At 38.1% G+C, this 27,197-nt stretch overlaps 1 protein-coding gene across 9 annotated transcripts in view; it reads right to left on the reverse strand.

Annotated features, from left to right (window-relative positions):
• ATG7 (autophagy related 7) overlaps positions 1-27,197 on the reverse strand; it is a 256,593-nt gene that overhangs the window by 177,344 nt on the left and 52,052 nt on the right. For 6 of the 9 annotated variants that reach the window (XM_012785243.3, XM_075996334.1, XM_012785241.3 and 3 more), the window contains exons 8-15: positions 24,453-24,541; positions 22,792-22,913; positions 18,071-18,161; positions 17,176-17,320; positions 12,226-12,384; positions 5,246-5,440; positions 3,599-3,802; positions 1,446-1,561 (exon numbers count right to left, since the gene is read on the reverse strand). In XM_012785243.3, coding sequence (XP_012640697.2) covers positions 1,446-1,561; positions 3,599-3,802; positions 5,246-5,440; positions 12,226-12,384; positions 17,176-17,320; positions 18,071-18,161; positions 22,792-22,913; positions 24,453-24,541 — 1,121 coding nt within the window. The remainder of the gene's footprint in view (positions 1-1,445; positions 1,562-3,598; positions 3,803-5,245; positions 5,441-12,225; positions 12,385-17,175; positions 17,321-18,070; positions 18,162-22,791; positions 22,914-24,452; positions 24,542-27,197) is intronic. The other 3 variants (XM_075996335.1, XM_075996336.1, XM_075996337.1) reach the window with 3 other exon arrangements.

Consider the following 27,197-nt stretch of genomic DNA (forward strand, 5'->3'; position numbering starts at 1 on the left):
GCTACAGATATATCTTCTTTCATATATGTTTAAATTTTCCACAATAAAAAGTTTTTTGTTTTTTTAAAAGCCAGTTATCTAAGGAAACAATACATGACCAAAAACCAAGAAAAACAATAGACAATAAGAACAGACCCATAGGAGATCCAGATAATGGAGATATCTGACAAAGACTTAAAAGAAAAACATGACTAAATGTTTCCAAGGAATCAAAAAGATCAAAATCACAGTTTTAGCAGAGAATAGGATCAATTGGAAATTCTAGACCTGAAACATAATAATAAAATTAAAAACTTGATGGATGGTGTTAACACATTTTATACACAGAGGAAGAGAGAATTAGTAAACTAGAAGCTAAGTCAACAGCCAGACTGAAAGACAACATGATTGAAAATATAGAAAAAAAAGCATGAAGGACACATAGGTTGATTCTAGCTGACATGCAATTGGAGTCTCAAAAGGAAAAGAGAAAGAGAGAATACGGCAGAAGCAATATTTTAAGAAAAAAATATGTTAGCAAAACTAAACAAATACCAATTATATAACAATAATAATATTGCCTGGGGTTTAAAATATAAAGAAAATTTTAAAATGAGTGTGCAGATACTTCTGGTTATCTATCCAACATCCATTCTCCTCTTCTACCTTATCAGAATTTTATTCAGAGAGGCAATCTGCCTAGCCAAAAAAAAAAAAAAAATGTACTTGGCAGTCTTCCTTGCAGCTAGGAGTGGCCATGTGATACAGGAATTAAATCAATGAGTTAGTTTTCCAAGAAAGCTCTTTAAAAAGGGGCAGACTCAGCTGACTGCAACTTTTACTCTTTAGTTATGCCTTTCTTCTAAACTATAACACAGAAGCAATACTGAAGGTAAAACAGCCATCCTGTGACCACAAGGTGACAAGCATAAGGAAGAAAGCTAAGAGTGGCTAAGTGAGAAGGAGGAATTCAAGATCCTGATCTCATAATGGAGCCTTTGAACCAGCCCTGGACCGCTGGCCTCTGAACTTCTTGCTCCGTAAGAAAGATACAGCCTCATTTGGCTACATCACTGAAGCTGAATGCAATTTCTAACATCAATGATTTCTGTATTCCCTTACAAGTGTTCAGGGATAAGAAAACCAAAACTTACTAACAGAATAGAGGCATAAAAATCCTAAGGTCCCTACCAAAATTTTTATTCTTCCTCATTATTAGTTTCCAAATAACTCTAGAAGAATTCAACTCCAGAAGAATGCAGAGATGTAGTCCCAAAGATTGCATGACAACTTCTTTCAGGCCAAAGAACCAGGCCCAGTTTTTTAAGTCTTGTTTTTTGAGGATAGAAAGAGCAATAAAATTCTCAGAAAGGTCAGACTGACCAAACGCCAAGGGAGACGCTGAAGAACAAGTGCCTACAAAAGCTTTCTTTGTATAAACACCCATCTCCTACCATCAAACTCACCCTTCTGGATGCTGCAAAACAGAAACCATCAATTCCACTGCCAGGGATCCTGCAATCATGGCCAGTCCTGGGCGACTCACGGTGCATTGCTGGTCCAAGGTCCGGTCTCTGGTGGACTAGAGAAACAATCACTAATGTGTGCTGCAAGTTCTAGTCCACTCAACTCCAGCTGTCTGAAGCAAAAAACTATTATAAAGCTTTAAAATATAACCAGATGCTCATTGTTGGCAAAAACCATCCAGCCTCAGATAACATCATTTCTTGGGATTATCAAGATAAACAAAATATACAATTTAGGAACTAAATGAGGTAATGTGCTTAAAAGGATCAGCAGCTTAAACAAATTAAATACTGGATGATATCAATGAAAAGTATGGCTTAGCTGCCTCCTATAGCACAGCTGCATCATGTGCACCATTAACTGACTCAATTCAATTCCATTGTGCTTGGTAGTTACAAGAGATACACACACACACACACACACACAAAGAAATAATAATTTGAACAGCGCAGTTGACTCACCCTGTCATTCTACCTGAGTTAATGTCTCAGAGTATAAGATGGGAGCAGTAATTTACTATTCCTGCAGTCCTCAGTTCCTATGTGCCTCTAACAACATGGGCATCTCCTCACTCTGAGTATGATCTTAAGGTTTAACTACACATATTTTTTCTATAACATGGCTCCAAACACAAGCCTTCACTGGTTCAACCAAAGAAATTCTAACCTTCCAACTGTGGGCAAATTAAGAGGTGTTAGAGATAATTTTGACTCTGAAAATTTCACCTTATGAACAGATGTGACTCTACAGCAATGGCCCCTTAATCCAATTTGTTGGCAATAACTAAATAGCAAGACCAGTTGTATATGATAATACCATGATGGAAATCATCAAGCCACCCTATCTTCTCTTAAATTTCCGTTATATTGAGAAAACATAAAAGCCAGTCATCCAAAAGAGGTCTGAGTTAATAAGGAACAAGTTTTAAAAGAAAGGAAAAATAGAAGGGAGGGTACAGAAAACATCCCTGCTTTGCTTCACTGGAAATTACTATCTGTTCTGCTAATACAAAAACATTCCTATAGACTGGCTTGTGTGGTGTCATGAAAGCTCCAGAATCTTATATTTATACAGTGTGGTCTTGCTGTTTGAAGCACTTTCACACTTGACCCACTTTGCACAGTGAGTTGACAGGGCAAGTATTCTTCCCTCCCCTACTAGGGTTGCCAGATAAAATACAAGATGTGCAGTTAAATTTGAATTTCAGGTAAATAATAAATACTTTTTTAGTATGAGGAAGTCTCAAATATTGCATGGGACATATTTATACTAAAAAATCATTCATTACTTATCTGAAATTCAAAGTTAGCTGGGAATCCTGTATTTTTACTTGCTAAATCTGTTAGCCTATGCCCCACTCCCATTTTGCAGAGGCACAGGGAACCTAAGAGACTTATTCTGAATTTCCTGTGAGGCAGTGTAAAGGGCTGGATGGAATCTGGGTCTTTAGACTCCTCTTTTGTTGTTGTTTTTTGGTGACAGGGTCTCAATCTGTCGTTTGGGATACAGTGCAGTGGCACCTCATTATAGCTCACTGCAACCTCACACTCCTGGGTTCAAGCGATCCTTCTGCCTCAGTCTCCCAAGTGGCTGGGACTATAGGTATGCACTACTGCAACTGGCTAATTTTTTCTATTTTTAGTAGAGATGGTGTCTCACTGTTGCTCAGGCTAGTTTTGAACTCCTGACTTCAAGCAATCCTCCTGTCACAGCCTCCCAAGGTGCTAGGATTACAGGCATGAACCACCACACCCAACCCCTAGATTCCTCATTTTTAATGCTCTTTTTATTAAGATAAGCACAGGAGCAATGCTGAGTGCTATCAGGGACCAGTCCATGCTATGGTTTCCTCACTGAGTTTTCCACAAAAATGGTTTGTAACTGCATTTATACTGGTGAACAGAAAACAGCCGTACCTCAATTGATGATGCCAATCGAGGCTCACAGTGGGATAATGCCATTTTCCCCAAATTGGAGAATTCTTCTCTTTGTTAAAAGATAGTATTTAGTCTCAATGAAAGAGCTGGTCTCTCTGCTTTAGTGCCCAAGATGGTCATAGGAAATATTTGGAACTACAAAGAAATCTACTTACATCTCCTGGGGCAACCACATCATTGCAGAAATAGCAGCCAAGCTTATAGCCAGGGATGTTGGCAAAAAGTGATGAGCCCAGGATGTCCGCAGATACCACAGGGTGGCTTGGACACAAGTCCCCAGCTCCCTGATGCTTTGGTTTCTTCAAGCCATGTCTCATGACAACAAATGTGTCAAATCCCAAGGCAGCATTGATGACCAGCTGCAGGTTTCAAGGAAGAAAAAACAGAGTTAAGAGACATATATTTCAAGGCATGGCTAATTCCTTATTTGGGGAATATTTGCTGAAAAAGTTAAAAATTTAAAGTTTTTAAAATTTATTTTTGCATATAAGTGTAATCAGATTCTAAAAGTTAATCACGATAAAAGCTACTGAACACTTAGGACTTATTAAGTACAAAAGACTTAATATGTGATTAACATAAACTATTTCATTTACTTTCATTTAAAACTCCTAACAAACACTCTCATTTATAGATGAGGATACTGAGAGTCAGGGAAGTCAATTCTACAGCTTTCCCAAGGTCACTTGTTTGGTAAGAAGTAGGTATATAAAACCGAGGCTATAGAATTCTCAAACCCATTCTTTCCACCATTATGCTATATTCTGTCATGTCCATATAGATTTGTTTTTGTAACAGCTTTATTGAGAAATAATTCACATACCATCTAATTCACCCTCCACAGAGATTTTTAAGGCACAGATTTTTTCATTTATACTATAAAAACTTTTCTTAGTTTAATTTAACTTGTTCTTCCAAATTTCTGATCACATAGAAAGTTTGAAAAATAAAAAAATACCATATTAGAAATGAAAATAAAAATCACTCATTATCCACAGCTCAAATAATTACTATTAATAGTAGGGCATTTCATCCTACTATTTTCCCCTTTTTTCCCCCATTCCCTCCCTCTCTTTCTTCCTTCTTCTTGCCCTTTTTCCTGCCCTCTCTCAACAGAGCGGGGGGGGGGGGGGCAGGCATATATAAATGTTTATATACAAACATAATTGATACAAAATATATACAATATTGTGTCTTGCTTATTTAACATAATATGGTATTCTCCATATTATTAAAATCCTTTGAAAACATAACTGTGAATGGATGCATACTATTCTATCACAGATATGTACCATGATTTAGTGAACTGCTCAATACCGTTGGCCCTTGGAAGTTGTCACTAACCAAATATTAATAGTAGAAAATAAGACAAAGCCTCTGTTCACCGAGAGCTTGCATTTTAATACAATACAGTACACCTTTCAGGGTAGAGTATCTCAAAGGATTGTTATGAAAATTAAGCAGCAGACAATACCTACTATAGTGGGTGATGGGGTGTGAGGCAAAGACAGAGTCTGCAGTGAAAGCCCTTTGGCGCTACGCTATGAGGTCATACAAGTCACGCCTGTTTCCTGGGGCGGGACGGGCTGGGAGCACTTCTCCCTCTGGAGCTGCGGCACACTAAGTCGCAATCAGAGATGAGTGCCCCCAACGCTCTACCTCTCTCTTGCTTTTTGTTTAACTTATTTTTTTAGAGATAGGGTCTCACTATGTTGCCCAGCTGGCTTCAAGCGATGTTCCCTCCTCACCCTTCTTAGTAGCTGGGACTGCAGGTGCGTGCCACGGCACCCAGCTTACTCTACCTTTCTCTTGCTTGCAGCAATGACGGCAGGAAGCCAGCGGCTCTCCCTGGTGTCCATCAGCAGGAAAATGACATCGTGGCTTTCGATGAGCTGCTCCAGTTGCTCCACATCCCTGCGGGCTTGCTCTAGGGTGACACTGGAGAAGTTAACTGGATGTCCAGGCATGGGGATGCTCATGTTGAACCCTCTGGCATTCTATGGAAACACCCAGATACACTTATGTATTAGGTACAGGCAACATCTCAGAGCCCATGCTTTCCCACAGCTACCAGCATGTATACACGGTCACTTGTACCAGAAATTTCCCTGTGCATGATTATGCTGCTTTTCCCTCACCCTACCCATGCCCTCTACCTTCTTCACCTGTGCATCCTAGACCACCTCAACCTGTCACCCAGGGCACCTGAGGCAGGATAAGGCAGCAAGCAGAGACATATGCATCATAGTTCCATAATAGAGGAGGGTACTTCCTGTCTGAGGGGAGGACACGAGAGGAAACTGTGTATCTATGGCACTTTCCTACCATCTCAGGCCAAGAATACTGTCACAACACCCTCTGCCTATTCAAGTACCCTCTTGCCAGCCAAGCTGTCTTTCTCTTCTTGCTCCCAAATTGCCCTCCCCTCCATTTCCTTAGTGTATAACGTCTCCAAATGGGGTGTTCTAGCAAAAATAATTTAATAAATTCACATAAGGTTAGAAAGACTGATAGTCATGCCTTAATCCTCTCAGGAGTATATGTATTTTTTAAAAACTTTACTTGCTAACTTACAGCCAGAAATATCTACTAAAGGGTGTGTTGATATGGGAGGAGGGGAGAAGGGTATGGGGTGGGTGATAGAGGAGTGTGGTATAGAAGTGAGCTTCATTCTCTGTCCAAAAGTAGAAGCTGCCCAGCAACTTGAGTTCTCCTGAACTGTGGGGACTTAGGATTTTCCCCAAGGGCTTTAGAACAGCTCTAATTTACCATGTGCCCCTTGATGACTCCACAATGTCTCAGCACATTAACAGTGAGTCACATATGGGTGCTAATGAAGCCAGGGACACTGACTTTCCACAGGAAAAAAAGTGCCCTAGAATCACAAACTGCACCCTTAGCTAGCCCCTGCACACCCATGGTCCCAGGTGAGTGTGTGAAAACATCAGCTTTTTCATTCATTTCCCCAAACCCCTTACCTACTGGAAAAATAGCTCAGGGGGGCAAGACCAGTAGGTCTTTGTACAATGGAAAATCTGATTTGTAGATTGTAGATATTTTCTCCTTATCATCAACTTAAACCTAATCCCTAGAATTCAAGAAAGAGATAGCAACAATTTCAAAAAGAATGAAAAAGAAAGTTACAAGTAAACCAGGGAAGGGATCTAGGCAGAAAGAACTTCAGAAAGAAGAAAGGTTCTCATAATCCAGTCCCTTTTAACAATAACACCATCACAAAGACAACTATCAGGATCTCATTAATTCACTAAGTATTATACATCTACCATGTACCAAATACTATAATAAACAATAATAAAAACAACTATAGCGATAATAAGACCTGTAACAGCTTACTGGCATATTTCAACTGACAAAGCATTTTAAATGGTGGTAGCTTGATCCAAAAAGCTATTATGTATGTGGACATTTTAATGACACCAAGATGGAAGCATAATTATTCAATGCCAATTCTAGACTTTTGAATAATACAGCGATTGACCCTTACCCACATAAACTTAGTTAGCCTAAATGAGTCTCTACATGCTAAAATTTCAGCCATAAGCTGACACAGGAGCCTATCAGTTAGGTCCACACCCTGGAGGCTGGAATTCAGCAAATTTCAACACAGCGGTTTTCCACCTTGTCTGTTAGAACCATCTAGAGAGTTTTAAAAATTCCTAATGCCTAGGCTTTTCCTCAGAACATTTAAATTGGAATCTCTGAAAGTGAGCCCAGGTATCGATATTTTCTAAAACTCCCCTGATGATTCAAAGGTGTAGCCAGGGTGAGGTGGAACATAAAGTATAATACACAGCTCTCCCATGTGCAGTTCAATGTATTTTGACAAACTGCAGACTAACCATTGCATACACATATCAAGTTAAAGAGCATTGTGTAGCCTGTGGCTTAGTTTGACAAAAAGACAGAATAAAAAAAGGGGGGGAAAGACGCAGAATATGTCCATGAGCCCAGAACATGCTCTTATGCCCCTTCGTACTCAATTCCCACTGTCCCTGGACAACCACTCTTCTGACTTTACAAGCCATACATTAGTTTTGCCTATTCTAGAACCTCATGTAAATGATATCCCGGAGTGTATTCTTGTTTGTGTTAGTCTTTCTTTGATCAGCATAATGCTTCTGAGGTCCATCCATATTGTTAAGTATCAATAGTACATTCCTTTTGTTATATGACTATACCACAATTTGTTTATTCGTTCTCCTGTTAATGGTGATTTGAGTTATTACTACATTTTGGCTAGTATGACTAAAGTTGCCTATGGACATTTCTGCATAAGTGTTTTAGTGTATATATGTTTTCATTTCTCTTAAGTAAATATCAGAAAGTGTACTTTCTGGGTCATTAGGTAGGTGTCTGTTTAATTTCATGAGAAACAGCCAGAAATGATTTCTAAAGTGGTTGTTTTCTACCAGCAAAGTATGAGAGCTCTGATTGCTCCACAGCCTGACAACATTTACCACTGTCAGTCTTCTTAATTTTAGCCATTTTGGTGGGCGTGTAAGGATATATCTCCATGGTTTTAATTCATATTTCCCTGATGATTAATGATGTTGAGCATTTTCATGTGTTTACTGGCCATTCATAGATCCTTACTATAAAGTAAATACCTGTCCAAGCCTTTTGTCCCTTAAAAAAAAATAATAGAGCTGGTTTGTCTGTTTCATTTTTGAGTGGTAGGAGTTCTTTATGTATTCTGGATAAAAGATTTTTGCCAAATATATGTACTACAAATGTATTTTCAGTTTGGTCTCTTAATGGTATTTTTTGAGAAGCAGAAGTTTTAAATTTTTATAAAGTAAAAATTATAAATTTTTTCATTTATGGTCAGTATTTACTAGGTCCTAAGAAATCTTTGCCTACCACAAGACCACCAAGATGCTTTCTCTAAGCAGCTTTATAGTTTTAGCTTTTATCTTTAATTCTATGGCCTTTCTGGGGGTCATTTAAGGGTTCAGAGTATTCAGTGAGCTCTCTCCACTCTGGATAGTTGGGACTCCAATGTCTCCCAGCCTCGTGGGAGCTCTGGAATCTCTATTTTGCTCACAGTTTCCCAATGGCATTTTCTGCCCAGGCTTACAGAGTCATGCCTTATGTATGTGCAGCTCACTATTGGGTCAAACACTCAAGGTGCTGCCAAGGCAGTTTTCTAAAACTCCTCTACATAGCTCCCTCATGTCTGGCACTATAGCCTTCAAATTCCAGCCACCTCAGCTGCTCTGAACTTTGTTTCCGCAGTTCATCAAGACCAAGAGTATCTCCCTGGGCTCCCACGGGCTCTGGCACGGGCCAGAGCGCGCCTCCATGTACTGAGCTGGGTCACATCTCCCTTCTTTCCCTATCTAGGACCACAGCCTTTCGCTGCCTACTCCCTGCCTGAAAAGAGTTGCTTTATGTATTGTCCCCAGTGCATAGCTGTTTATGGTGGCAGAGCTCAGTCCAGTATCGGTTTCTCATCAAGGTTGGAAGCAGATGTCCAGAGTTGGGTTTTAAAACTTTGAGTGTAGCTCTATAATCCCTGTCTTAACTCAATTTCACCACAGCATTTTTTAAGGCACTTGGAAAGGGTCAATATGACACCTATATCCTGGAGTGCAGGAATTACTCAAGGAATACCATGCAGATAAAAGTCCAGAGTTTCTCATGAACTGGCCTTTGAGTTACTTGAGGCCTGAGGCCAGAACATAGTTTGGGTCAAGTATATTTTAGAGCAAAAGCCAAAAGTCAGACTTTCTAGTTCCGAGGGAGCATTAAAGGTTGTTCAGGCCAGCAATCCAATGAAACCATCCTGTTTCTGAGGTCTACCAACCAGGGGAGGCTGGGTGAAGGGTGCTCATGACCTTCTGGTACATTCCTTTGCACTTTCCTGTGAATGTATTATTTCAAAATTTAAAATGTTTTAAAAGGTCTATCACCCATTATTTTTTTTTAAGTCAAATGTCACTAGACTTCCAGCATGGAGATTAGAGTTTTTCAATAAGTGAACAGGTGACAGATAGCATAAATTATATATCCTTGCATTAATAGAATGGATTTCTCTAACTTTTCCAGGTAACCAGGTATCTTGGAAGTTTGCATTTAATATACCTCTTAACTTGAGGAGGGCACTTTTCATTCCTGGAATGCTCTTCCTCGCCTCTGGCCTCTCCCACCACTCTCTGCTCCTTGCCTGCCTCCCTTAAACCAGGCTCTTAATCAATGCTTTCAGAGCTCAGTCCAAATGTTACTTTCTCAAAAAAGCTTTCCTTGGCCCCTCAGACCTGCACAGGTCCCCTTCGTCTATATTTCCTTGGCACTCTTGACTTACCTCCTTAGCACTTACTATTTCAATTGTAATTAAATAATTACTTAGTTAATTATTCAATATGTAGCTCCTCAACTAGAATATAAGCTCCATGAGGGCAGGGCCATGACTTCTTCACTTAGGCCTAGCCTTTTCATGGCCTAGTGTAAGGAAGGTGATGAATAAGCATCTGTTGCATGAAAAAACTACATTAAATCAAATATATAAAAAGAAATGCCTTAAGCCTGGCTAACCAATAAGTTAAATAGTTTCACAAGTGTTTTTCATGAATTTGATGAATTACACTAGTACTTTGATGGGTTCTGTATATTATCTACTATTATATATAAGGCATGATGGATAAGAGTATAAGAGACCTGGACTCTGGCCTCAAGAACTTAATAATCCAACAGGGAGAACAGAATAACATGCTGTACATGCTAAGGAAAAGGCTTGATTGTGGGGGCTGATGTTTTCAACAAGAGCTGAACTTGATCTCTTAGGCCCAGCATGGTGGCCCTTGCTCCCACTTTAGCAGTCTTTCTTGACCACTATGCTTCAGTCACCCCAATTTTCTTTCAGTTCCATAAAAGCATGGTGCTTCTTCCTACTTCAGGTGATTGCAGAGACAGCTCTGCTACCAAGAGTCTTCCATGACCCCAGCCCCAGCCCCAGCCCAGGTCAGGCCTTCCTGTTATACATTCTCATGGCAACTGAGCTCCTGCTTCATGCACATATTACAATTATAATTATTTGTCAAACTATTTGTTAATGACCATCTCCCCCACTAGACTATGAGTTCCATTCAGGCGAGAGGGAGCTATGTCGGCCTAGATCCCCTGTCCCTGGCACATAGTAGGCCTTAAATAAATTATCTGATAAGTGTGTATGTAATAGAATAAACCAACAAATAAATAGAAGGAATTGTATTGGGTCATTGAAAATGGCTAGGATTTGGGTAAGCAAAAATTTCAAGTAACTACTAAGTGGCTGAGTTCAGATTCAAAGCCTAGTCTGTCTGGGCCCCAAGGGTTCATAATATTCTCCAGTGATACACTGAATTATTCTTCCCAACTCTGCACTTCCACCCTCTAGTAGAATTACATATCCACACCCTTTGCTGTTGCAAAATCATGTTTGATTTTGCAGAATCTTGTACTATGAAGGCAGAGTATACTGACCAATCCATTGACTTTCGGCTTGACCCTGTGACTGGCTTTGGCAATAGAAATGGAAGACATTGCACTGTGCCATTGTTGAGCTAAGACTTTAAGAGGCAGATAATCACCAATGCTTTTAAGCTTACACCTTCTACCATGAGAAGAGTAGGACCCAGATGACTGCTTTTCCTTTAACCTAGGATTTGAAATAATGACATATACAGCAGTTCAGAATTTGACTCAACATCTGGAATTCAACCTAGCCCCAGCAGTTGAACCACATCCAACCTGCACACTGATGGGCATGAAATACATGTTTGCAATTGGAAGCCACTGAGATTTTGGGATTGTATGATATGAAATATTGGCACAGCAGAAACCTAATATGCCTTCTTAATGACAGGGTTGCAACTTTCTCTTATTTCTTCTGGCATCCAGCACATAGCTGGGTACATAGTGGGTGGCTGATCAATACTGTTGAATTAAACCCAATAAATGATATTCCTTAGGGACACTGTTGAAATGGACAGAACCATTAATGTTGCTTCTAAAGCAAAGATTTCTAAAATGAAGGAATTTAATAGTAAGTGGCTAAAGAGAGAAACTTTGAGAAAGTGGGCTTTTTTTTTTTTTGGCTAGGACTGAGAGCCCCTTCTGGCATTTTAAATATAAGCAGATGCTTTAGAGACACCTGATCTAACTCCTGTCAGATAAATTGATTAAGTATTCAAGCTGCAGAATCTCTTCTGCTGGTTGACCTTAGGGGAAAAAACTCCCAAGATTTTGAATCAAATGAGCTGAATGACTTTTCTCTTGTTATCTGGTATTTCTAAAGTAAATGATGTAACTTGAAAACAAGCAGCAGCTAGAGCAAAAAGCTAAAACTTTCAGCATAATCTTTCTTCCACAAAGACTTCCATTCAATTTAATTTCACAAACCTATACTAAGTAACTACTGTGTTCCGATAATGGAGGAAAAGTAGTATCTTAGATCCAAACCACTGTAAATTCCTTTGGAACCAGGCAGCATATAAAAATATACTTACCCCCAAATTCCTCAACTTAAACTCATACAATGCTTTGCAACTTACAAAACATTTCTTCATATTCTTTTGCAAGAATATGTGAGAGCTTTGTCATGTTTTTTAATCCCTATCTCTGAGATGAGGAAACAGAGGCTCAGCCACATGAAGAGTACCTGGTAGGGAGTGACAGATGTCTGAATCTCTTTCACCAATACCACAGGGCCTCATTTCCCAAGACTTAAACTTTTAAAGATATGGGAGAAAGCCTCTGACATTCCTCCAAAGCATCAACATACCACTCCGGGGAATATTTTCTGGAGCCGGTCAGCTGCAGCCAGAGCCTTGGGCTTACCACCTCCTAGGCAGTCTTCGAACTCATAGAGAGGCTGCCTCACAGGATTGGAGTAGGAGATCTTGGCATTGTCCACAAAAGTGATGTGTCTGACGCCCCAGCCCTGTGTGAGAACAGATCATGGTATGTTTCTGATGACTATTTCACAGCGTGTAGCTCTTGAAATCTCAAAAGAGATATTGCTTTGGAGCAGCTTGGGAACCTTAAAATACAGGAGACTTCAGAAATTGAATTGTACAAATTCAGTTTTTGATAAACAGAATATTGACTTCCTTTAAAAAACAAAATAATTCCATACTCAGTGCCTGGTTTCCTGCAGTAATGAGATTTTTTTAAATGTAAGAGTGGGTCTGACTTTTATTCATTATTTTTGACAGTGGTACCAGAGAAAGATTTGGAGGTAAATCCTGTAAGAACTGTGTATGTTGCTGTTTTAAAAGGATTAGCAATACCCCCTAAATGTTCTTGATATCCCTTAATGAATAATTAAGTATAAATAATAACTATTTTTGAAGCTCATTTAAAGCCTGAATTAACTCCTCAGAAAAATGACTTATAAGTTATTTCCCACTGTATAATATATAAAATATTTCATACTATTTCTCTAAGAGCCAGACACCTCATTAATAATCTGAATTTAGGGAACAATTCTATATTCTTAGAAATAGTTTTCATGATTTCATAGACTTCAATTATGTCTCCTATAAAGTTTTATAGAACCATACAATTTTAAAGTTGGATGGGATCTCTAAAATCCTTAGTCCAATCACTTAGTTTAACAGATATGGAAACTAAAGCCCAGGAAAGGTAAGTGGCTTGCCTAAGGTCATACATCTGGTTAATGGTGAGGAATGAATGAGATCTCCACACCTGTAACCAAATGAAGATGCCTACTTTTTGGTGGTGGGGTAGGGTGGGTTTACTTTAGTAGATGGTAAATGGCAAAGTAACCTAAGAAAAGTCCTGCCACGACTGGCTACAAAGTGAAGATTCTACTCTTTTACATCCATATCCTTTCATTAGAAAGTGTAAGACTCAATTAGAATGACGGCTTTAGAGGGACAGTCAACAAGGATCCAAGATTCATTTTCAGGGTTGAGAATGACAAGCCAGAATCCACTTTCATAACCATAGTGTAGACTGGCCATTTGTAGAACACTGGTAACCTTCTGATCTACCCATCCAGTTTTGTAAGTTACTTTCTCCAGCTAAGCAACTTACCATGGAGCGGAAATAAAGGTATGGAAAATCCAAATGTCATTTGTGCTTGCTTTGGGGATATTTAATTGTGAAGTATTTTTGCATTCCTGAAAGCACCTTCTGAGTGGATATCAAAGAAGCCAGTCTGGAAACGTGCTGGGCAGTGTAAGAAAGCCAGATACATTACGAACATGCCATAGGTCAGTTACATGCAGGTGTATTTGCACACTTAACTTTTGGTTTCCTGGAATGCTATACAGTTTAAATAGCTAATCTGCAAAGATTAAAGAAAATTACAATACTCAATGCTGATGACAATGTGGTGGTGAGAAAACCATCTTACTGGTTAAGAATATTAAACTGGTGTCATTTTCTGGAAAACAATTTGGCAATGTTTCTAGAATCTTAAAAATACTCACATTCTATGACCTACTTCCAGCAATTTATCCTAAGAAATAATCTGACATACTGACAAAGATGCAATCACAAAGATATTCTTTGCAACACAATTTACAATTGTAAAAAATTGGAAACAATATTTTTGTTTGTTTGGTTTTTGAGACAGAGTCTCACTCTGTTGTCCTGAATAGAGTGCAGTGGTATCAGCCTAGCTCACAGCAACCTCAAACCCTTGGGCTCAAGCAATCCTCCTGCCTCATCCTCCCAAGTAGCTGAGACTACAGGCAAGCACCACCATGCCCAGCTAATTTTTCTATTTTTAGTAGAGACAAGGTCTCACTCTTGCTCAGGCTGGTCTCGCACTCCTGAGCTCAAGCAATCCTCCTGCCTTAGCCTCCCAGAGTGCTAGGATTACAGGCATCAGCTATCATACCTGGCCAATGGAAACAATGTTAATGCCAAACATTAGGGGAATGTTTCAGTAAATTATATTTCATCATATAAGGAGGCATATTCTGTAGCCATTAGGAAGGCTTTAGCCAGGTGTGGTGGCCTGCCCCCATAGTCTCAGCTACTCAGGAGATTGAAGTGGGAAGATAACAAGTTCATGCCCAGCCTAGGTAACACAGCAAGACCCTGTCTACAAAAAAAAAAATTGCTCCATAGGAAAGTATTTATAATGCTAATTGTAAAAGCAAGGGGCACTATTATATATCAAATAATACTTAACAATATATATTAAACAAACACTAGAAAGACATAAGTAAAAAAAAGTGGTAGGACAATGTGTATGTCTTCTTTCTTCCTTTATGACTTCTATGCTTTACAAATTTTCTATAATGGATGTATGCTGACTTTATAATTTTTCAAACTATTAATTAAGAAAATCTAAGCACCTAATAATTCTAGAAGCTAGAAAGAGACAATAAAATAAATTCCATAAAAGGAAGAAAAAACTAATAAAGAAAAAAGTAGACATTAATGAATCTGAGAACAAAACAAAATTTTTAAAAATTATACAACTAATACATAAATTAAGTATTTAGTGTTCCAAAAAGACATTAATAGACCAGCCTCTCTGGCAAGACTGAATAAGAGAAAAAAAGACAAAACACAAATATATATTATGAATGTGGAAAGATTTTTAAAAAGATAAAGAGAAGATTTAAAAGGTGATCAGAGAACACCATATGTATTTAATGTCAATTAATTTTTAAAGTTAGATGAAATGGATGATAGTCTAGGAAACCAAATGGACTGAAAAGCAGCATAAAATCTAAAAAGGTAAGTCAACAGAGAAACATCTATAAAAGTTCCCAAAGATTCCCTGCACCCCCTACAACCAACAAAATTCCAAAAGGTATCAGGCCCAGATGGACTTATAACTGAATTTTACCTAACCATCAAGGAAGAGATAATTCATATATTTAAACTGTTCTGGAGCTTAGAAAAAGGCAAAAAGTTTTCCATTTATTTGTTAAAGCTAGCATAACTCAGCTATAAAAAATACAAAGATACAAGGAAAAACATTACTTATAGACCAACTTATGAATTCAGATGTAAAATTTATAAATAAAACATTGCCAACTGAACTCCAAACTATATGAGAAGAATAAGATACGAAGAACAAACAGGGTTTATTCTAGGAAAGCTCAACATTAGAATACTTTGATTATCTTGATAGATGTATCTGATAAAGTTCACCATTGATTTCTGATATAAATATACAGAAACAGAAATCACCTCCTTTAACTTATAAAGAATATTTAGCAGAAAACAATATCAAAATTAAAGGCAAAACCAAGAGGCATTCTCATTAAAGCCATTAACAAAACAAAGATGCCAATTCTCACTGCTATTCCTCAACATTACTATGGAGTTCAAGCCAATCTTATAAGACAGGGAAAAGAAACAGAGATATAAATGTTAGTGAGGAATACTATCAACCTACAGAATTCAAAAGAGTCAAACAAAAAACAATTAGAACTATGAGATCTTAGAAAAATGGCCAGATAAAGATAAACATGCAACAGTCACTATCTTTCCTATATCCCAGTAATGGTCAACTGGGAGAAAATATCTTGAAATATCTTTATGAAAAAAAAATTAAATATGTAAAAATAACATATTTAAACTAAATAAGACCTGTGCAAAGTCTATATAAAGAAAAAGCTACTAAAAGATAAAAATTATCTAATTAAATTAACAGATAAACAACACTTCTGGAACTAAGGATCAATGTCAGAAAGATATCAATCCCTTCTAATTTATCTATAAATTTACTGTAATTCCAACTAAAACAGTGACTAGGAATGTAGAAATAAAAAATAGATCAATGGGTCAAAAATAGAAAATCCATAAAGAAACTCATATATATATACAAGGGGATTTAGCATTTGATAAAGATGGAAAAATAATGATTTTCAATTTTTTCACAAAAATCATTAATTCACAAAAGAAACTCACATTTGCTAATTAAATAAATGCATATTAGAACAATAAGATGTTACTTATTAACTGACTGCTCTGACAAAGGTTTTAAAAGTTGATATCCAATTTTGGCAAGTGTGGAAAAAAGCTCTACCAACTAGCATAATGTTTTTGGAAGGTAATTTAGTTTTAGAAAAGTTTTTAAAATAAAAAACATATATTTTTACATATATATGTAAATTATACATTCTAACATAGCAATTCCACATCTAGGGCTTTTTTCCTAAAGAGATAATTCTATGGATAGGTAAACATACAAGTATAAGGATCTTCTCTAATAGAGAATACAGTCTCTAATAGAAAAAAAATGGAAAATAACCTAAAATTGATTGAATAAACTGAGGACATAGTCATGTAACAAAATACCACAGATACATTGTATGGAAACATAGAAAGATAGCCACAATGATTTTTCTTATCAAGTTAAAAATAAAAACCTGTTACAGATAGTATGCTATGATGTAATTTTTATAAATATAAATACATAACAGCAAAGATCACAAAGTCTCTCTGCTTAAATATGCCAACATAACATCTGGGAAAGATATGTTACATACTGATCTATGAAGTCTGCTTAATTCTCAGAAGTGAGACTTGGATGGGTGTGGAGGAAGATTTTCTGTTTTTAGCTTTTAATAAAAGCATATATTTCTTTTCTAACCAAAAAGACACTGAAAAAAGAAAAACGGAAGGAAGGGAGAGAGAGAAGGGAGGAGGAATCTGGGAGATGGAAGACAATCATGTAGAATGAAACAAGAGGAGAAGCCAGAGCTTCAAAGGTGCCACTTGGCTCCCACAAACTTACCATTAATGTCCTAGCTACATTACAACCCAAGGTGCCGGCTCCAAGTAGCAGACATTTGACAGACACAACCTTGTCCAAGTCTAAAGTAGGGACCAATCTCCAGCACATCAATTTGAGATTTAGATCCACTGATGACTCAGCTAACCTAGAAAATGAAAGATTTATTTATTCATTCAGTCACTCATCTATGCCCCCCCAAATATAAAGTAGTTATGGGAGAAAACAAGAAATAATAAGGAAATTGGGATCAAAGGGCAAAGAAGATGGAGCTTGAGGGTAAGCAGGTTGGAGAAAGGTTCCCACATGGAACTCATGCCACTGTAGTCATCTGCAATTGCTAGTGGTGGGCCACAAATTTGACACTGAGCTCCTCGCAGCCAAGGTGAAAAGAAAAGCATGACCAGTTGTAACAGTCATTGTGTCCATGAACAAAAACACACCAACTGATTAAAAGGAAAGTTTTTCCTAGTACTAAAAACTGAAATTTCTTCCATGTCTACCTGATAAAGAATGCACTTACATTCACTCTCAAATACAATACTGGTTTCCCTGAAATACTTCTTATAATATCCTTCAATGGCCAATAGGACAAGGCCAAAGGACAATGAATAAAGAATTAAAAGGCAGTACAGGTATACTAATCTGAGAGTCTGAACTTGAAGCAAGAACAAAATTTAGAATGTCTAAAACAACAGATGAATTGTGCGTTCTTCAGGGCATCTACAGTTAATACTAATTCTTACATCCAAGCTTAAGAGTTAGGTGGCAGAGAGCAGAATAATACTCCCTGCCAATATGAATGGAAACCCTGAACTGAATTACACAATGTGGTATCAGCCTGACAGGACCTGGTGTGTGAAAAGCCCCACTGGAGAAAACAGCTTCCAAAATATACCTTTTAGGGTCCATACATTCACTGAGGTTCACCATCCTCGGTCCCATGCCTCCTTTCTGGTTCTTTTCCCATCCAACTGCTTTAGGACAATCTTAAGGCAAATAAAATACTAAGTTTAACGAAGGAGGGGAGAATACAAACAAATAGGTTCAAGCAGTAAGCTTGCTTAAAAATGGTTAACATTCACAACGGCCCATGTGATGTTAAGCTTTTAGTTCACTTCTTTCTCTGACCCCAGGTCCTGAATTTTCATCTACTTGCCGCAGTTACTTCCTCACCTTCCTCAACTACTGGGAATCCTGTTCAGAGACTATCAGACTGGAACACAGGAGCTTCTAAAATAGCCCTCAACTCTGGCCCAAGTTGCCTCAACTTCTGACTCACGAGAAGTTGCCCCCAGAAAGACATATCTGGGGCAGGCATAACCCTGTGGCGGGCTCTCTATCTAAGGGGCACACTCTCCATCAACGTTCCTACTGGAAGCTGACCCATTAAGTTCAGCACGTCCCTTCTGTTGCCCATCCTCACCAGGCCCCTCTGCTTGGCCTCTCAGCATCTGTGTGCAGATCACAGTCCAAGGTGACTGCCCCTCTGTTACGCTGCCCTCCCCTTTAAGCTCATCTTCATCCACTCTGAATTACCCCTTCCCTGACTTATCCATTTTCCACTGCCCTCTTTTAACCCTCTCTATGGGGGCCGCTGTAACTCCAATTCCAGCAGTTCCTCAAGCACACATCCTACTTAATGTTCTCAGAAGATAAAGATCCTGTGGCTAAACAGATTTGGGAAATGCTGCTATACTTAAATCTGTATTTTATATCCAGCCCCCACTACCAGCCAAATCTGGAAGTTCATATTGCACATGAGGGAGATAAAAGTTCTGAGACGCCTGCAGAAAGAAACCACTTTATTTGATTTGGCTTTGTGTTTCCCAAACTTATATAGCTCTCCATATCTCCCTCCGTCATCCCAAAACAATTAAAACCTCATGGGACACACTCAGGGAAATGCTGTGCTATCCTATTGTTGCAAAATTCTCTTAAAAATCTCAATTGCTCTGTAGACCACTCCTGCTACCTCTTCACGTTAATGGAAGCCTTGCTTTCCCTGGTGGTACCACAGCCTTGTAGATCTCACTAGTGGGGGCTGCCCACTCTCTTCCACTCCCTATGTCTCATGACCTCTGTCACTCTCCCCTTCTCACTGAATCTCACTGCTTGCATTAAAGCCTCAATTCCTAACCAGGGAATTCACCCAGCCACCATCTTATACTTCCAGCATTACCTCCAACGTCTACCTTAAGTAACAGTCTCTGAAGGAACAGAAACTCCTTGACTTAAAGGTAACATGCATGATTAGTAGGAGGAATTTTATTTTTTGTTTCTAATTGTATACTGGTTTTCTTTGGCTGTACTCCTACTTTTTTTTTTTTTTTTTTCTGAGTCAGAGTCTCACTCTGTCACCGAGGCTGGAGTGCAGTGGCGTCATCATAGCTCACTGCAACCTCACACTCCTGGGCTCAAATGATCCTCTTGCCTCAGCCTCCTGAGTATCCACTACACCCAGCTAATTTTTCTAATTTTTTGATGAGACAAGGCCTCACTCCTGCTTAGGCTGATCTCGAACTCCTAGCCTCAAGCAATTCTCCTGCCTTGGCCTCGTAGAGTGCTGGGATTACAGGCATGAGCCACCATGACTGGCCATCATACTCCTAACTTTTAGATTTCCATCAAATCATTTTCCCTTCCTTAGGAAATTTTTTAGGTTTTGATGTTTTTGTTTAAAACAGTATTGCTCTATATAATTATGGGATCTGGAAGATATTGATTTCCTGTACACAATCTTTTGTTTCTGGGATAGGATGACCAAAAGGAAACCATGAAGCCAATTATCCTTGAAAGTACCTAGGCGCCAGTTTGCCTGGGGGTGTCACTCACGCAAGAAACCAGAAAACAAATGCCCCTTCCCACTTTAAGTCAGGCACTATGGTGTGGCCCTTGTTTTAATGCCATGAAAAACTAAAACTGAAATAATAGACTTGAGTTCTTAAAGTGGTTAAGACTTTACAACTCTTTTTCTGGGGGGGAAAAAAAGTTTAGACCTGATATTGATGCATATTTTGTTTGATTTTCTTACTATTCTTATGTTAAATAAAAAACACTTCTCTAATTCATAGCACAGGAACTTGACAAAAACTACAAAATCACAGCCTAGTATCATAATCAATAACTCCAGCCCAGGTTTTCTCCTATTACAGATAAGAAATTATAAGATAAAAACAAAGTATCATTTCAAATTAAAAGATCTCTATACTTAAAAGTTTGTAGCTACTGGGCTAGTGCCTAGAGTCCCAGGTACTCAGAGGCTGAGGCAGAAGGACTGCTTGAGTGCATAAGTTCAAGGCCAGACTGGACAACATAGCAAGACCCCCATCTCTTAACAAAAAGATGACAGCCATTTCTAAGAAAATTAGATGTAGCTTAAACTTTCTTTTTTCCTAAGCATTCAAGTGAAAGGAAATAGCTTAAACTGAATAATGAAAAAAATACATTATGATAATAATATTTAATTTACAATACTTGCCTCCATATAACCTATACCCATATAACATACCCCAAAATAATGAGAAAAAATATTTTTAGGGGAAAATTCAGTGCTATTCTCCCACAGTTGGGCAACCAGAAACAGCACACGAAGGATGAGAGGTAAGATGAGTAAGGGGACCCTCCCACCTCATAGTGTATGCTGCCTCGTTTTGCCAGGTGCCAGCATAGTCTATACCAGCTATGGATAGTGGGCATGGCTACACCCGGAGGGAGCAAGAGTGATACAGGAGATTTAAAATAATACTTCATATACTATTGTACCTATGGTATGTCTTAGAAATACTCACAAGCACTATCATACTAATACCTTCAGCTCACATTACGATAAAGAATAACTATTTATAACGTTTTATTTACAGCTAAGGGGGAAAACATTAATTTATACAAAAACAAGAAATTCATCTGCTTTTCCTAAACTAAATAATCTGCATTTGGTATCAAGCATAAAGAAGATGTATTGAAAGATTAGAAAATAGTCTATGGCCATACCACCCTGAACGCGCCCAATCTCGTCTGATCTCGGAAGCTAAGCAGGGTCGGGCCTGGTTAGTACTTGGATGGGAGAAAATAGAAAACCTTTTTCAAATGGAAATGTATGGTGGCTCCTGAGTTTGAATGTCAGCATTATCAAGCATTTAGCCTCATTATAGAGTAGAAAATAAGAGTAATTCAGTGACTTTACCATAAAAGTGAAAGAAAAGTATCTCCCGCAAGGTGGTTGGCAGGATTAAGTGAGTGCTACCGGAAGGTAACAGACCAAACCCTCATCACTTTTTAATTAACTCTTACATTATTTCCCTAGACTACCTTTAAGTGTGGTTTAATAAAACAAAGGTATGGCATGCAAGTTAACAGTACATAGAAGCTATTTTAGAATGTGCCAGAAGAGGGTGCTAAATCCAATGCAAATATCTAAAGACAGCAGACAGGCAAAGGATTTCTTAAGGCTCTAAGTTTAAACTAAAAACAGCTTCCTCCTTTGACTGATCAAGCAGAGTACTGTCAATCTTTCCCAGAAGTCTGTTTAACACATATGTGCTGGAGCATAGAATTGCTGATAGAATGTCACCCGAGCCAATCCTGAATTCTGACTTTTGCATTCTAGGAAAGATATTAGTTTCTCAGAAGAGATTTTGACAACCCCTTCCCTCCCACACACACACTTTAAGGCATACCTATGGATTAAAGAAAGAAATATGCCTCGGAACTACAGGGATGTTGTGAGAAACAAATTAAACTATATATGTGAAAGTACTCTGGAGAGCATGTAAGTCACATGGATATAAGGGACTATCTTGGCAAGATGTATAAAAGTACTAGGTTTCACATGACATAGGAAATTAGCATTAAATAACCTTTAGTAAGCATCTATGATATGCCAGATATTGTGCAATCTCTTTGACACAGGACATACATTACTCATAAAAGAATATTCTATTACTAAATTTGACTGGCCAAAAAAAAAAAAAGAATACTCTATGAGTTGGGCATTATTATCCTTATTTTACTCAAACTTGAGTATGTATTCTATTTCTGTGACATATGTAAAAATATAAATGTGTGTACATATGTACATATATATATATACACATACACACATATATCTCTATAGATAAAATGTCTCACAAAGTTTCTGAATTTACAAAACAGGAATAATAGCTGATGTCTGTCACGCAGGATTGAATGAAAATGTTAAATGTGGAAGGAGAAATGGCACTTTTACTGACCAGTTTACTCTATGGAGAATGGGATCAAACACAACTTTAAAAAGTATATAATAAATAAATATCTAAGTACATTAATATCACATCCTCCAAGAATGGACAGGAATAAAGATTTTGTGCTAAACAAAAATGAAAATGAAAACTAGGCGGACAAAATCATCAAGACTAAAAAAACTGCCTGGAGAAAATGTCCTGGTGACAATCTTTCTCTTTGTTTCAGCCTGAATAGCAGAGCATGCCCTCTGTTCAAAGTAGATGTTTGTGCTGGCAAAGAGGAAGCTGTACTTTTCTCTCCCTTCTGCTACCATTGTGAAGGGATGAAAAGAAAGAAAACCTGATTCAGTTTCTGATAAATGGTAATTATATGCATTCTCAAAGACTGGCAAATTACCTGGGCTAAACGCCATTTCTGGAAGCTTCACTTCGAAGACGATGCTGTGGGTGACGTCTCTCGCTCCCTGCATGGTTCGGTCACGGAAGCAGAGGACTTCAACAAACTGGAAACTGCTACTCCTGTTGTCATGCCCCAGAGTTTTATTTATTTATTTATTTATTTTTTTTAGGGAAGAAAAAAAAGGGCTCACATAAGAGCTTCAGCAAACCAGTTGGAGAGAATTCAATTCACTGTAATTACGCCTCACTGACACCCTTGGGGGATGGCCTTAACTTTTGAGAGATTTTGAACATATTCACATATGCTTCCTCTGTCCAAGTATTTAGAGGGTCAACAATGAATTGGCTGTGATTTCATTCTAGGTGAATTTTATGTAACAATCACACTGCATATAAATAATTCAGACAAATGAATCTTTTAAATGCAGGGAAAAAATGCACGTAAGACATTTAAAAAGAATGTCTAAGACATGGGTTCTTCTGGTTCCCTTTCCCCCCATCTGAACTTCCATTCTATGAAATGGCACCTCAGTTAGTAGTTAGAAGCCCATTTTCACTATACAGACTTACCACCCAGATAATTACAGATTTTATCTCTCTGGGGACAATCTATAATTTATTTATCTTCATAATTTCAAATAAACATTTTTATTTAAGAAAGCAACGAAGAAAATCATACAAATCCCAAGTACAAAGGAGACTGTCTCATGCCTTCTCTAAGTCATTAACCACTCCCTTCAAAAGTAACAACTACTTTAACTTCTAAATCCACACATTGGTTTTGCCTGCTTTGAACTTTACGTAAATAAAATCATAGGATATGTATTCTTTTGGGTCCAGCTTATTTCATACAACATTATATTTTTTAAATTCACCCATGTTGATACATGTATTAGTAGTTCATTCAGATTCACTGCAACATGGCATTCCACTGTAAGGGGTACACACTACAATTTATTCTTCATTTCATTACTGAAGGACACATGGGTTATTTACAGTTTTTTGGTTAAGAATAATGCTGCTATAAATATTCTTGTATATGTGTTTTGCTTGTATCTACATATGCACTTCTGTGCATACTACACTTAATAGTAACATTGCTTAGCCATAGATATTTTTAACTTTGGTAGATTGCCAAATATTTTTTCAGCAGTATTTGAGAGTTCCAATTGCTCCACATCTTCAACATACTCGGTACGCTCATTTTTGTTATATGTATTAGCATCTCATGATGGTTTTAATTTTATTTCATTGATAACTAACGATGTTGAACATCTTTTCAAATATATATTGGCCTTTTAGATACCCTCTGTTTTAATTATTTTAGGGTTAAGAAATATGGAGGATAACAGCAATAAGAAAAATTCTCTCTGAAAGCAACCCAGACAGCTGGAAGAGAGGCTTCAGAATTTCAGTGACAGACCCCTGGCTACCCACCCTACCACAGGCTAAAATATCATTAGGACAGTATGGTCAGAGTCTGCAGCTTCCTAACAGACCTGTTTAAGGGCTCACCAGTATGGACACTGGATCATGATTGATTGATTTATTATCTGGTTTCCATGATAAAGATACATTTGGGAAAACAGAGATATAGACACAGGCAGACACACTGTCGAAAACATACAGACAAAGACAGACAGACACACTCATAAATACCATCTGTGGGCTGCTAGGACCAAAAAATTCCTCAAAGGCCATCCGGGGTACTGGGCTAAGTTACAGGGATCATATACACCAATTGTTATCTGTGAACAGAAAAGACTTTCAAGTGAGTCAAGTATCATGTCAGATTCACAATACAGACGTTGCTAGTACTTTCTCTTTACTTTTTATGCTTTCTGCAAAGAATTAAAAATTAGATATTTGGTAAAGGGCTAAAGGGAACAGAAGAGAGCAAAAGGATCTCACACTGGACTGGAAAACTACTTGCTGGAAGGAGCTGTCAGATTCTCCTCTGTATCCTCTGAGCCTGGCCTTGGGCCTGGCAGAGAGTAAGAACCAGATACATTTAGGTGGAAGAAAGACTGGAAGGAAGACAAGGAAGGAGGGAGAACAGTCAACAGTCAGGGCTCATATAGAGAAAAATCCTCCCTTAAAGAAATACAATATGTGAAAATGACTAATTTTTATGTTAATGAGAAAATCAAAGAAGGGCTACTACCATTTCTAAGTCTACAGTCAGATCAAATTAAAGTCATTTTCCCTTGATTTTGCATATACATATAGCTTCTCCTACCTTTTCCCATCTCTCCCCCGAACCCCGACCTCTGTCTAGAAATCTCTACTCAAATTAAAATACCATTTCTTCAGTGAAGACTTCCATTGGCAGAAGTACCTACTGTGTCCTCCCTGCTTCCATAGCTCTTTGTACAGTACACATAACGTTTTCACTTTTTCTGCCTTCTTCCTCTCAAAGACAATGAGTGCCCAGCAGCCATATCTTGATTCCAGGAAAAGGAATCAAGGCTCGGACAGGGAAAATACAAGATGAGCCTGGAGCATCTTGTAGTACCAGAAAATAAGGAAGTACTCAAAAAACAAAAGAACGGGGGCATGCCAAGGGGACCCAGGAGCCAACTGAAAGACTCTCAGTGGCCAAGGTAAAAACAATTTAAGGAAAAAAATAATTGTGTGTTGAATTATAACCCAAAGTATAAGATAAATATACCTATGAGTCCATACTGCTGTAAGTAATGGAATAAATCAACAAAGATGAAGGGACAAGAGTTCCTTAAAGATTTCCAACAAAATATGTTGACACTGCCCTCCTTCAGGAAACTTAATCCTTCCTGTCCTACAGGGTGGCTGAGCTCAGTGACTCACATCCAGAGGGAAAAACAGTAAATTTGCAGTGGAGAAACCGGCAAATATTACTTTAACCGAATGATCAATTTAACATTATCCAGAATTTCATGTGGATACTAGGTACCCTGGATGCAACGTGATGACAAGGGTATTTCACTCAGTGGTATTCTTTCCAAAAACCCCAGTCTAATCACAAAAACACATCAGACAAACCCAAATTAAGGGGAATTCTACAAAAATAACTGACCAAAATTCCTCAAAACTGCCAAGATCCAAAATCATCAAAAACAAAGAAAGTCTGAGAAACTATTACAGACCAGAGAAGACAGAGGAGACCTGACAACAAAATGCAATGTAGCATCCTGGATTGGGTCCTGGAACAGAAAGGGGATGTTACTGGGAAAACTGGTAAAATCTGAATAAAGTCTAGCGTGAACAGTAATGTACTAATGTTGGTTTCCTAGTTTTGACAAATGTACCATGGTAATGTAAGGTAATAACATTAGAAAAAACTGAAACTGGGTGAAGGTATATGGGAACTCTCTGTACTGTCTTTGCAACTATCATCTATAAATCTAAAATTATTCCAAAATTAAAAGTTTATTTTGGCCGGGCGTGGTGGCTCACATGGTGGCTCAGTGCTAGTGTAATCCTAGCACTCTGGAGGCCGAGGCGGGTGGATTGTTCGAGGTCAGGAGTTCGAAATCAGCCTGAGCAAGAGCAAGACCCCGTCTCTACTAAAAATAGAAACAAATTAATTGGCCAACTAAAAATATATAGAAAAAATTAGCTGGGCATGGTGGCACATGCCTGTAGTCTCAGCTACTCAGGAGGCTGAGGCCGTAGGATTGCTTGAGCCCAGGAGTTTGAGGTTGCTGTGAGCTAGGCTGACGCCACGGCACTCACTCTAGCCTGGACAACAGAGTGAGACTATGTCTCAAAAAAAAAAAAAAAAAAGTTTATTTTTTTTAAAAAAAGACAATGAGCATCTAGAGAGCAGAGAGCATTAATGAGAGATATATAGCAGATGCATAGTGAATGTTAACTGCATGATGAAAAGAAGGATGAATGGACAAATAGGTGGATGGGCAAGTGGAATGGAAACAGATGTGAGTTGGGGGAGAGGGACAATGGCTGGTAGAGAACTATAAATTAATCCACAGGTTCCCTTTATAAGCACAGCATGGATTAAATAAAAAGATGGCTGATATATTTTTGTTTAATCTATTATAGATCCAGTTAGTTTTGTAAGGATAGAATCAGCCCAAACACTTTTTTCCCCATAATGCTTGGTAAAGTGTCAATCACAAAGCAGGAGCTTAACCAATATTCAGATTAAAAAAAAAAAGAAAGAAGGTATACCATAGCCCCACTACTCAGAGAGAACTACTATTAACATCTTGGTATATAACCACCCATAACTTTATTCTTTGGATAAATATATTTTAATTACAGCAACTTTTAAAGAAAAATGAGATGTTATAAGTATTGTTTTATATCTCTTACTACATTGTAAACTCACTTCCATGCCAGTAAATGTTTTTCTACAACTATTGTGTGTAGTGACTGAAAGGTATTCCATTGTACTGATATACC

This window comes from Microcebus murinus, chromosome 21 (assembly GCF_040939455.1).
Source record: "Microcebus murinus isolate Inina chromosome 21, M.murinus_Inina_mat1.0, whole genome shotgun sequence".
Taxonomy (NCBI): Eukaryota; Metazoa; Chordata; class Mammalia; order Primates; family Cheirogaleidae; genus Microcebus; species Microcebus murinus.